The sequence below is a fragment of the Protopterus annectens genome, chromosome 6.part0 (assembly GCF_019279795.1).
Source record: "Protopterus annectens isolate FY-2018-M chromosome 6.part0, PAN1.0, whole genome shotgun sequence".
In the NCBI taxonomy this organism is placed as follows: Eukaryota; Metazoa; Chordata; order Ceratodontiformes; family Protopteridae; genus Protopterus; species Protopterus annectens.
The window spans coordinates 1363241095-1363254656 of record NC_056737.1 but is presented as its reverse complement, the minus strand read 5'-3'; the positions used below and the strand labels follow the sequence as shown (position 1 = coordinate 1363254656).

The 13562-nt window shown below is 39.8% G+C and overlaps 1 protein-coding gene across 1 annotated transcript in view; it reads right to left on the bottom strand.

Annotated features, from left to right (window-relative positions):
* UMPS (uridine monophosphate synthetase) overlaps window positions 1-13489 on the bottom strand; it is a 346129-nt gene extending 332640 nt beyond the window's left edge. Inside the window, exon 1 of the mRNA XM_044074927.1 lies at window positions 13197-13489. Within this exon, the coding sequence (XP_043930862.1) occupies window positions 13197-13355 (159 nt within the window). The 5' untranslated portion in view covers window positions 13356-13489. The remainder of the gene's footprint in view (window positions 1-13196) is intronic.
* Window positions 13490-13562: the final 73 nt, after the last annotated feature.

Here is a 13562-nt window from a genome sequence, read left to right as displayed (position 1 = left end):
AGTTCGGACAGGAGCAGATGAGATAAAAATGGTGATGTATAACCAATCTACAGGAAAGTCCCCAGGAATAGATGGCATTCCTGTGAACGTCTGGAAAAAAGGAGGAAAAAAACTGATAAAGATATGGATCTGGTTTTCTTTAACAGTGTTTTAAAAAGAGGAGAAGTACCAGCATCCTGGGAAGAAAGCAGTGGTAACTGTAGTACCTAAAGAGGGTAAAGATTCATCAGATCCAGCTTCATACAGGCCCATTTCAATACTAAGCCATGATTATAAAGTGTTTACGTCTATAATGGCAAAAAGAATGCCAAAAGTGATGCCAATATTGATAAACATGGGGCTATTGGCCCAAGGGCCTACGTAAGCCTAGCCAACAAGGTTCCCTGGCTTAAGCCACCCAAGACAGTTATTTTCCTGTGCCACTGTCGAGCAGACACACAGAAGTAATCCCCGGGGTGTATTTCCTATTTCCCATCCACTCATCAAGATTTTTCTTGAAGAGTGCTAATGAAGAACTTTGCTTGACATAGGTGGGTAGCCTGTTCAAGAGTATGGGAAGTCTCTGGGACAGGAATCTATCCCTCCAGCATATCCTGTTTATTGTGGTGACAAGGTTTAGGTCCCTAGAGTTTGTAGCTTGGAGGAACTGGGATTTCTTTAGGTGTAGCATGTCCAACAGCTCTGGGTTTGACATAGCTTCATATGTTAGGCAGAGATCACCTCGGACTAGGCGATATGTTACGGAGTAAAGCTGGAGTTTTTTGAGGCAGTCAGTGTAGGGCATTTGTTTGAGGCCAGTAATCCTCTTTGTGAGGTACTTCTGTGGCCTTTCCAGCTGCTGCAGATGTCTTGTGAGGTACATTCCAAAAGGGGCATTGTACTCTATAATGGGTGTAATGAGTATCGAGTAGAGGGGAACAATGACCTCTTTTTTTCCTGGATGAGAACCCTTTTATGATGGGGTATGCCACGTAGAAGGACTTCCTGACTACTGTGGCGATGTGGCTATCAACGGAGAGACTACTTGTTCACCTGGGTCCCAAGGTCTCTTATCACGCATTCAGTGTTAAGTAGATTGCTGCCTATGTGGTATTTCATGGGTACAGAGTTTTTACCAAAGGGGATGACAATGTGGTTTTGTGGAGGGGAGGCAAACATTTTACAACATTAACAAAACAGTGATGATCCACAGGAAAGCAGAATGTACGAAAATGCCACTGTTGTTGGTGGATCTTGATGCAGAGAAAGCATTTGACAGAGTAAGCAGGGAGTATATGAGCAGGGCAAGGGAAGCATTTGCATTCCCTGATAAAATTATAAGGTTGATTAAGAGGACATAGGAGGGATCAGTTGGTGGGTTCCTCTCTGACAATTTTTGTTTGAGCAGAGGAACCAGGCAGAGTTCTCCTCTTCCCCTTTTGTTATTTGCATTATATTTAGAACCAGTGGCAAAGAAAATAAGGGACTCAGAAATTCAGGGATATAATTGATATGGTAGTCAAGAAAAGCTGGCTCTATCTGCAGATATTATTTTATACCTGATAAAACCAGAAAAGGACATTACAGTGCTGGAGAACATTTTGAGACTGTTTCAAATCTTGGGATACAAAATTAATGAAGCTAAAACAAAGGCAATAGTGGTAAATTATGTATACACACAAATTAGTTTGGCAAAATCCATATTTATGGGGACATGATAAACTGAAGTATTTAGGAGTATGGATTAAAAATGATTCTGGTGTGGCAGGTAAGGACATGTGGGAAGAGACTTAAAAGACAATACAAAAACTGAGAAATTGGAAGCTCTGTTATATGGATATAGACAGTAAGATACAAGTGGTTAAAAATGTTTTAGTCCCTTTAGTCTTATACACAGATCAGGGATATTTTTATAAACCAAAGGTGAAGTTGTGGATAGCAATTAATAAAGAGCTGAAGGATTTTAGCTGGGAAGGGAAGATGGCAAGAGTCATGTGGGATAAGCTGATTCTTCCAAAAGAGCAAGGCAAACTGGAATTACCAGATTAGAAGGGGTATTTCAGAGCTACACAGTTAAGGCTCCTAGACATAGCACAAGCAGAAACCTAAAAGTCAAAGTGGAAAGGGATGATGATTAAACAGCTCAGGAAAAGTAGAGATTGGCATTTGCGATGCAGTCCTTAAGAACAAAAATAATCATACAGAATATTATAGTCGTAGCAGAAAGTATTTTAAGAACTAAGCCAACATGGGAATGGAGAAAGGAGATTCTGCCGATAGGGGTGACTGCAATTATGGATACAGACAATAGGCAACAGGGAACTGGAATTTATTGGAGAAAACGGTCAAAGGAACCAAGGTATTGGGAGCAAATAACTACAGAGGGAAAGGTAATAGAATGGAAGATGCCAAGTAACTATTGGACTGCAAGTTAGAGACTGATATCAATCCTTGATAGGGAAGCAGAGTATAGGCAAAGAGAAAGAAAATGGGGGGGTCCTAAACAAAAGACCAGCACAGGCAGAGTTTTCAGTAGAATCTAGAACAGAAACAGCTGTTAAAAAAGGAATTAGTTGATAGCATGACAACTATAAGAATCAGAGGAGGTTAGAAAAGATTGAGGGGAGAGACTGGATAAGCAATTCACAAAGAAACAATGGGGGATATATGTCTGTCTTCCAAACATGCAACAAAATCTAAAAGACTTAGGATTTTTCCTTGGAAATGTTTACACAGATATTTTTATATCCCAAGCAGAATCAACAGAACTGTCCCTCAGTTAGACAGCAAATCTTGCAGATGTGATGCGGAAGAAAGAGGTAATTGGGAACATATTTTGTCGGCAGACATTAAAGATTCCCTGCAGACTACTCTATCAGAGATGCTGGGTGAGCAAATTGGTGTAACTAGGGAAATTATTTTGCTGCGCTATGATACAGAATCAGAACTGCCTAGACATAGTAAGGCCTTGCTGAGTCTAATTATGGTGGCTGCCAATAAAGCAATTACTAGAAAATGGAAATCAAAGTCTAAACCTATTGTACTAGAAGTGGTGAATATATAGTAATAGAGAAAACTTGAATTGAGATATTTAGAAAAGAGTGGGAGCAAATTACAGGAAAAAATGGGAACTGTGGGAATGATGGATACATGGGAGGAATGAGGTTTAAAAGAAGGCAGGATTTGAATGAGCTATGCAATGTTTGACTAACAATGACTCATTAGATTATGAGTGATACACAATGTTTGCAACTAAAATTATGTCAATATGGTTTGTGATGTAAAATGCTTGCAACTAAAATGGTCAATATAATTTTTCTTTTACATAAATGCCTATGTCATAAATTATGTTTCTTGTTTAAAAAAGTATATGTGTGTACATATTTTGTATAAAATATATATATATATACACATACATATACATACATATATATACACACACACATACATTATTACTCTCCCATGCCATAGTCGAACAATGGAGCTCTCTTCCACAGCATATTTACACCATCAATAACACACTAGTATTTAAACAGACCGTAAAAGAAGCTCTTGCTCCTGTACTAACTCAGGCTAAACATCTGTTACCCACAAATACCTATATCCTCCTTCTACCTTCCTTTCTCAGTATCTCCTGGTTTTAATGAATTGTTCTCCCAAAAGAACTGAAGAAAAGAATGAAGTATGCAGAACTGATACTGCTTGATATGTTTGACAACTGCTTTTTTCTGAACACATCTAAATTTGTTACTCCTGATTTTTTTATTAACACTACTATTAAAACTTGTAATTTGTATTCCTGTGTATGTCCTATATTATTGTAGCTTCCACATGTCATATGTAAATTCTACTGTAAGGTACTTTGGAGCTTTTCTCCCCAGGTCTCCACTGAAAACAGGCTTCTGGCCCAGCTGGACACTACCCAGTTAAATTAAATATATAAATAGATTATATATATAATCTATATATATATATATATATATATATATATATATATACATACACACATATACACACACACATATATATACATACACACACAGTGCCTTCTGTATGTACAAAATAGATTTGATAAAGTTTAACACTTAAGAGTGAAACCGCTCATTTAGGGGGAAAAAAACATTATTTTCTATCCTCTCTTGAATTTAATGAGTAGAGGTTTGGTGCTAACATGCCTGAATTAGTAAGCCTTTAATTTAAAAGTTAAGAAATACTTTGGAACATTAAGATTTCCTCATCTGAATTACTATTCTTTTTCTCTGATTTTGAAGTTCAGCACTAAAAATCTGGGCTTTCAAATGTTCAGCGATCTGCTGAGCGGCCCCACTTACAACAGCAAACAGTAACAGGTGAGCGAAGTAGAGCAAGTCTCTGCCACTGAGAAAGTTTCGACAGTCACAGAAAGTGCACAAATTCACATTTGTAACTCCCAGGATAAGATGTCCAGAAGTGGAGTTACCAATGCAGAGAACATAGCAACAACTAATGTTTTTTTAGGAGATTCGGTCGATTCGAATAGGACACATTTTTTACCGTTCCAGTTACAAGATCCATTACCCATCAAAGAGAGATCAAGGAGTCTGAATCGGAAGGGCAGAACTACCAGCAAACAGCAACCCCAAGAGGGACAATTGAGACAAACCAGAAGCAGAACATTGGTCTTATATATTTCAAGAATTACACTCACAGGAGCACAGCGTGCAGTTTTGAAGAAAGGTATGTCCTTTATCCCTGCACAGCGGGCTCATTTAGCAGATATATTGCAAGAACTGAGACTTTTTGCTAGAACTCTTACCCTCAAGACTATGTTTAGAAATTCTAGCACTGAACATATTACTGTAAGACCTAGTACATTTGTTCCCAAAATACATCCCACAATTGAAACGTTTGTTACTGTTTGTGAGCATGAAATTAGACATAGATTTAATATGGGCACAGTGGATAAGTATTTCAATTTGAGTAGAGAAGAAAGTACAGCTCTAAATGAGCTTAAACAACTACACTCAATTGAATTAAGGCCTGCAGATAAAGAGGGAGGGGTCATTGTGCTGGACAAAGATATTTATGTTGCACAAATGCGTCTATTGTTAGACAATGACGGGACATACCAAAAGATCACTCGGTTACAGGTGAAAGGCATTATTGATCGGATAGCAGTCATGGTCTTTGATCTGCTAGTTAATGGATTGATTAATGAAGAACTACTTAAATATTTTATGGTTGATAGTCCATAAGAATTTGAGATTACCCCCAATGAGACCCATTGTCTCTGGTAAGAGGTGGCCCACAGAACCCCTATCCATCTATGTGGAAAAGTGTCTTAATCCATTTCTTAATCAATGCAGTAGTGTTTTGAGGGACACTAAAATGTTTTTAGAGATACTTTATGAAAAAATGAAGGGGGTAGATGGACACTACCACTTTTGTACACTGGATATTGTGTCGCTATTTACATTCATCCCCAGTGATTGGGGGATTGAGAACGTCAGAGATTTATTAAATGTCAGGAAGGTATATGCTTCTGATAAGATCAATTTGATATGTTTCTTGTTGGAAATCATATTAGAAAACAATGTTTTTATTTTTAAGAGAGGATTTTTACTTAGGTTCATAGGTTCATACTAGGCTATCTACCCTAGGGCATTTATAAGCCTAGCCAGAATGTGTTTGGCTTTCGCCACCCATTTTAAATTTATTTTGCTATGCCCTTTTTCGAGGTTAGTATACTGTGCCACTGTCTAACAGTGACACAGAAGTGATACCCGGGGTAAACCTACGATCTCCCATCCACTCATCAAGATTCCTCTTGAAGAGAGTCAATGAGGGACTCTGCCTAACCTGGACTGGGATTTTATTCCAGAGTGAAGGGAGCCTCTGGGTTATGAATCTGTCCCTCCAGCATGTCCTATTTATTTCAGTGCTGAGGTTCAAGTCCCTCGAGCGCGTAGCTCGATGGGATTTGGATTTTCTGAGGTGCAGCATGTCCATTAATTCTGGGTTGGACATGGCTTTATACGTCAGGCACAGATTGCCTCTGAACAGGCGGTATGCCACTGAGTAGAGCTGGAGTTTCTTTAACCGGGCAGCATATGGCATCTGTTTGAGCCCTTTGATCCTCTTGGTGAGGTACTTTTGGGGTCTTTCCAGTCGCTGCAGATATCTGGTAATGTACACCCCAAAAGGGGCATTGTACTCAATTATGGGCCTGATGAGGGATGAGTAAAGAGGCACGATGACCTCCCCTGATCTAGATGTGAATCCCTTCATGATTAGGTGGGCTATATAAAATGTTTTTCTAACCACTTTGGCCACGTGGTTGTCAAATGAGAGATTGCTATCAACTTGGGTCCCCAGGTCCCTAATTACTTCTTCTGTACTTAATGGATTACCACCTATGTGGTAATTTGTGGGAACTTTGTTTTTGCCAAAGGGGATGACTATACACTTTTTGGCATTTAGCTTGAGGCCATGGCTCTGGCACCAGTTGTCTGTTTCTATGAGGCCCTTTTGGAGGATGCTTGTGTAGGCTGGAGAGTCGATTATGGCGCCCAGTTTGCAGTCATCTGCGAACTTGGTCAGCCACAGTCCTTCCGTGTTGGCCTGTACCTCCGAGAAATATATACCGAACAAGAGAGGTTTCAGGACTGAGCCTTGTGGGACACCACTTGTAACTGGTTTGGAGTCTGACATGGCTCCAGCAATTCTAACCATGTGGGTTCTGTCCTTGAGCCAGTTTGCAATCCATCTAGTGACATAGGGGTTTATATTTAAGCTGGTAAGCTTATCTATAATGCCCGAGTGGGGTACTGTATCGAAGGCTTTTGCGAGGTCCAGGTAGGCTGTGTGGACCACCTTCCCCTTGTCAATGGCCTTGGTGACTGTTTCAAAGAAATCAATCAGGTTTAAGAGGCAGGATCTGCCCTTAAAGCCGAACTGGGTAGGATCCAGTGTTTGTAGGTCCCCAATATCTTTATTTATGAGGTCCATGATGATCCTTTCCATAGCTTTGCAGACCAAGCTAGTCAGGCTTATGGGGCGATAGTTTCCAAGATCCGTTGAGGCACCACCTTTATGGAGAGGGACCACTGTTGCTGTACGCCACTCTTTGGGCACATATCCTGTAGAAAGGCCGAGACTGAACAGTAGTTTTATGTTTGGGTTTAGCTCTTCTTGGAGTTCATGTAGGACGCAGCCCGGGACACCATCTGGTCCCATTGATGCTGTGTTTTCTGCTTTGGAGAGAGCGGCTCTTACCTGAGCATCTGAGATGTCAGGGGGGCAGCACTCTGCTGGGATAGATATTTGCCCTTTTGGTGGGGAGGGGGTGGAGAAGTTTGCGCTGAACCCGTCAGCTAGGATGTTGGCAATGTCTGTGGGTTCGGTGTATTTTTTGTCATTTTGGACTAATTCTGAGCATATCTGGGAATTACCACCCAGGTTCCTAACATAACTAAAGAAAGCCTTGTGATTATCCTTAGTGTCCTGTGCAATTTTTCTCTCGAAGCTGGCCTTAGACAATTTTATGTGTGCCCATAGTTTTTTACTAATACTGATCAGTGATGCCTTCCCTTTCTGGGATTTTGCTTTATCATTTAGTAGCTTCCTCCTTCTATTATATAGTTTGTTTATGGCTGGGGTCCACCAGACAGGACGTCTACCTTTGGAGGATTGGGTCTTGGTTTTATTTGGGATCGCATGATCCATGCATTCCTGAAGGTGTTCATAGAATGCGTTTATAAAGGATTCTGCGGTCTGGGCCATATTTTCCACAGTCCCGAAGGCTTTGAAGGATTCCACCTCAGTTTTGAGGAGTGTGAAATTTGCTTTAGAGAAGTTTTTCACTGTGGTTTTCTGGGCAGGGGGTGGGGTCGGGATGTGAATATCCAGTGAGATTAATTTACGGTCTGATCTTACCAGTGAGGGGATACACTTCTGGTCTGGAGCATAGAGTCCCCATGTTGGTGATGATCAGGTCCAGTATGTCTTCCCCTCTTGTGGGAGTGGTAACAAGTTGTTCCATAGCATTTGAGTTTATAAATTCTAGGAACCTTTGGGCTAGGGTGTTGGAGCTAGAGTAATGCTCCCAGTCTATGTTTGGGTAGTTGAAGTCGCCCAATATAATGGTGTTTGGAGAGACCTTCATATTTTCCAGTGTTCTCAGGAAGGCCGAGTGGGGTTCCTGGGTTTGGGAGGGTGGTCTGTAGCAGGCTATAAACTGGAAGGCAGTTTTACTCACTGTTAGTTGCACATGGATAGTCTCTGATGCTTCGTGCTTTGCCACCAACCTGGAGGTGTGGGTATCTTTGATGAATATCGATACTCCCCCTCCTTTTGTGGTTCGGTCCAAGTTTTGGGGCCAAAAAGCATGGTATGAGGTATAACCTGGTAGTGCTGGGGTGCTCTCGGGTGCCCGGAACCAGGTTTCTGTTACTGCACCGATATTGATGTTCTCCATGCCAAGGAGAGTTTCGAGTGCGTGCATCTTGAGGTTTAGACTTCTGGCGTTGAGTAGCATTACTCTTAGTTTCTTATCCCTTGTGATACCTATGGAGGTGGGTTTGTCTTTTGAGCCTTGCCTAAAAAAGGCACTATGGGGGTAGCAAGAGCCTTTGCCAATATCCGAAAGCCCAGGGGTGACAGGTGCAAGCCGTCCCTAGCGAAGCATCGTGGCTTGTCGAGCATATCATCCCAAGCTGACAGGCATTGGATCCCCTTTGAATGACACCAGTACTTAAACCAATTGTTGAAATTGATCATCTTGTCTTCATATTGTGGCATCATTCTTGGTGAGGGTAAGATGTTACTCAAGGTCAGGGTCATACCGGCCTGGGCTACATGCTCAGAGAGCTCCTTTATGTCTCTTTTCATGTAGTCCAGGGAGGTACATCTCAGGTCATTCACACCAGCATGGACAATGACCGAGTCATATTTGTACTTGCCTTGGAGTGGCGGATCCTACCGCCCGACAGGCTGCTCACAGTGACCCTCTCCTTGTTCAGCCGGGTGAGCGGGACGTCAGTGTGCCTGACGATAGAGTCACCTATTACAAGTGTATCAGGTGTGTTGTTTAGTCTTAAGGGCTGTGACTGTTTGGCACACTGGCTTTGTGAGATATGTGTTGCACGTGTTTTGTTTTGGGGTAGCGGCTGCTTGGGTGTCTGACTTGGAGGTCTCTGCTGCTTCGGCAGATCTTTATTTAGAGCCTCCGAGTATGTTTTTGTGTGATTATGTGTTTGGTTTGCTGTCATGGTAGGTCTATGTGAGACTGGAATTGTAGTGAGTGTGGTTTCCTTCTCCTCCTGACTGGTTATGCCAGTACTGAGTTGAGAGAGCTTAGCCTCCAGTTTGGCTATATGGTTGCATCTCTCACATGTGTTGGAATTTGTTGGGAGGAGGAGAGGGTTGTCTGTGTACATGAGGCAGTTGTAACATTGCCTCAAGATTCCCAGATTCACCAGCTGGACCGGAGAGGAGATTGACAACTGACCTTTGGACATGCTAGAATAATATTGGGAATTCCTTAATAATTGAAAACCAGGGGCAGTGGGGAGTGAGGGTGTAGTGCTTTTAATTTTTAGTGCTAACATATTGACGTAGCGATGGGCACACCTTGTGCCAACAGCTACACCAATCTAGCCTTAGTGGCATGGGAACTTAATGCATTTTTGTCATTGGATCAATACTCCGATAAGATTATATGGTATACTCATTTTGTGGATGACACGTTTTTTCTATGGAAAGGAACATGGAGTGAACTAGATTTATTTTTAGAATACATTGGCACTACTACAACTTCTGATATTTTATTGGTAAATTTCAAAAAAGAAGAGACTTTCTTGATGTGAAAATTAAGAAGGCAGACTTGGTAGGTATTCAAACTAGTATCCATAGAAAACCTACGAGAAAGAATGCACTATTACATCATGATCGCACGCATCCACGTTTTATTAAAAACAATATAGTGAGAGGACAAATCTTGAGACTGATGAGACTTCATAATGAAGACTCCTCACTTGGGTTAGCCCTAGATAATCTAAGGACAGAATTCTCAGAGAGAGAGACTACCCAAGCAAGATGTTTGATAAACAGGCCTTGGAATTAAAGACCAGAAATACCAAGGGGAAGCCTTTTTTCTCTGAAAGAATGGCTAAGCCAGACAATAGTGAGAACAACATGAATGTACTTAGATTTCCCATTACATATACTAGTGACATTGGCATTTTCTGTGATATTTTCAAACAGAAATTGGAATATTTTATGTACAGTTAAGGAGCATGAAGGTACCATACATGACAGACCACATATTGCTTTTAAAAATAAAAAATCTCTAAAGCGTCAATTATGTTATAATAGAGGCACAATGAAAAATAGTATGTTAACCCAGAGGAAAGGGACCTATGCATGCAGAAACTGTTCAGTTTGTAAGCACATACATTCTTTAGTGTTCACCCATCCCACGTTACGTTTTGAAATATATGCTAAACACTGTGCAGACTGCAGAACCAAGAATATTGTTTATTTTGCTTTCTGCGTGATCTGCCAGGCTATGTTGGTAAAACCAACCGCATGTTGAAGGAGTGAATACAAGAACATTATACAAATATTGCTAATAAACATGTGGAATTAGCTAGCCGTGCACATTATTTTAAATATTTGGTATTGGAAATGTTACAAGAGGGAATTAGAGGAGGTGACATGACTAACAGAACAGAAACTGCTGAACAAAGGTGGATTTTAAAATTACATTCTTATAAATCCCCAGGGATTAATGAAACAGTATCTTTGAAGCTCTTTTTTTAAAGGGCAAAGCCCTTAAACATCAACTCCATTATTGCGTTTTAATAAATTTTCAATTGATGTTATGTGTTCCTAATTGGCTTAATTGAATGATTGTGATTTTAAAGAATGTTTTTAAAACAGTTTTCAGTATTTTTTTTATTCAGTCTGATGAAGCGGTACCAGAAACCATGAAAGCGCTTACTGTTTTGTTCAGCTTGCTATTGGAATATTAAAGTGGACTTTCTTTGACCTGAATAGGTGTGGTGGAGTGGCTCATTTATTCTTTTTCTTTGACTTTGGTGCTAACATGCCTGAATTAGTAAGCCTTTAATTTAAAAGTTAAGAAATATTTTGGAACATTAAGATTTCCTCATCTGAATTACTATTCTTTTTCTCTGATTCCGAAGTTCAGCGCTAAAAATCTTGTACACCTTGGTGAGTGGATCCTGTATTTAGACTACAAAAATATAACCCCACATACATGCACACATACTGGTGGACAGGGTGCTTTTATATAATGTCTGTTCATACTCTAACTATAATCATCCACAGGAATTCTCATGGTCTGATCTCAAGACTGATTTTGGATAAATCTCAGGGTGTCAGTATACTCAATGTCCATTAGACCCAGGGGTGTAGACAAAGATTTCCATTAAGTACACAAACCTTCATATCATTTGCCCCACCCCACTTCACATTTTAAAAAATGTGGTCACCTTATCAAAAGCTGTCCCAACATGCTTAAGAAATATGCTCATTTTGTTTACTTGTTTTTCTTTTGCTTCTATAAAAACATTGAATTTTCAAGTATGTAGTCATAATCATGTATCCTAACTGTTGTGTTAGGTATACAGTGTAGGCATTTATTTACAAAGTAGCAGATTTATAATTGGAGATCTATTCAGAAAAAAATGCACTCGTTTGAGAATAACGAGTACATGTGGCTCCTCCATACCTATCAAGTGGACTTCATTACTAGGAACATTCCTCATTCTGAATCTTACTCATCACTGCTTGTCATTGAAATGGTCGGTCACACATTCAGTGTTAAGAATTTTTTAACCTGATATCCATGGAAAATACTAAATACTATTAAATTATTTTTTTATAAATGCAAAGTAACACACTTTAGCCATCCAGAAGCTTTCCTAACTGAAGTTGTGAGTTATTTGTAATTGTTCTACATTATGAGAGGTAGTGATCCACATTCTGGAGATGAAAGGTTGAGAGCTGTATCTTGCTACACCCCTGATTGCAACATATTCTTCACTGACTAACTCACTTTTTCAATGTTTTAACAGTTCCTGTTAAAAGTAAGAACCTCAAGGTTGTCAACCCTCACACTCGTGGGCCAATCTTTACAAGCATACCTCTAAAGAACATCTTAGGGTTAAGTTCATGCATAAATTTGCTGTAGGACTGGCCAACCATTGCCTAATCTAATCGATCGATATATAAAGATAAAAAACACATGTAAAATCAGAGACAAATATCTCTAAGCTATGAGAGAACTGTATGTATATTTGTCTAGATAGGCTTTTTAATGAACATTTCTAGGTTATCAAACAGTACATAATCATACGACGCCATACCGGTCATTTTATTCAGTTAAGCATTCTGGACAACACCAAAAAATAATGGGAAGACAAAGATTCAAAATCAGGGACAGCTTAAAAGTAGAGCATCATAATTTGCATTAACATACATTTCCTGTGTTTTGAAATTCTAATGTATGGCATTATTGCCTAGCTTATAATCCTCAGTGATTAGTCGGAAATCAAAAATGTTAGTTCCGAGGCAAAAATATCCGGATAAATCAGAAGCAGTTGAAGGTGTGTATGCCCCGTAACGACCTTCTGTTTTAATGCATTACTCTATATTAATAAAGTGTTGCTAATATCATACACCCGCGTCGTTCACAGCTACAAAATAACAGAATGCATCAAAAGCAGAACAAGGTTAGGCAAGCAGTATGTTGCAAGTGGTCAGTGGCACAGCAGAAGCAAAAACCAACATACATTATTGTTAATGCTGCTGACGTTTCCAATACTTATACTACAAACCGAACGATTTAATCTCCCAACACTTTATGGACAATAAATGGTGCAGCAGAGGAACAGTCAACTTTACCTACACATTAACCATTTCGTCTTCCATTTGCTTACTTCATTTATATATTAATAATAACTTTCAGCGCCACTGATGTAACCCTGACTAATTCTGAATACATTAATCAGTTGTATTAAATTAAGCGCCTAATTACGCTGCTTAACAGACATGCATCAAGAGAGACGTGTCCACATTAGAAAAAAAATATTCCCAGCCAGTACCCACGTGTTTTGCGCAGCACTCACAATCAATGGAAACGCTTTAAACCTGCTTTCACGTGAATCAGATTAAATATCAAAGATAATCTTTTCACACTTTAAAGTACACACCTGAGTCAGCAGTACTGGATGTGAAATAATCACTCGTAGATCAAAATAAACAGGGGAGGTAATCCCACTTTTGAGCAGATAGCTACCAAATTTCACAGCTTGCACTTCGTATAACTGAACTGCAAGGTCATCTACTAATGGCTGCATGTTACTAGACATAATTTAATTCCGATAACTAACTTTGCAACTACGTTTGTAACTCATACCCAACGCAAGACTACCTGTGCAAACTCAAATATGAAATGAACCTATTAATTAAATGAACATGTAAACATTCCAAACTAGGTGACGCGCTTTGATGACGTCATACTATCGCTAAAAATAAGGGCATGGTTCATGAAGTTTGCGGACGTTGATGTTTATTGC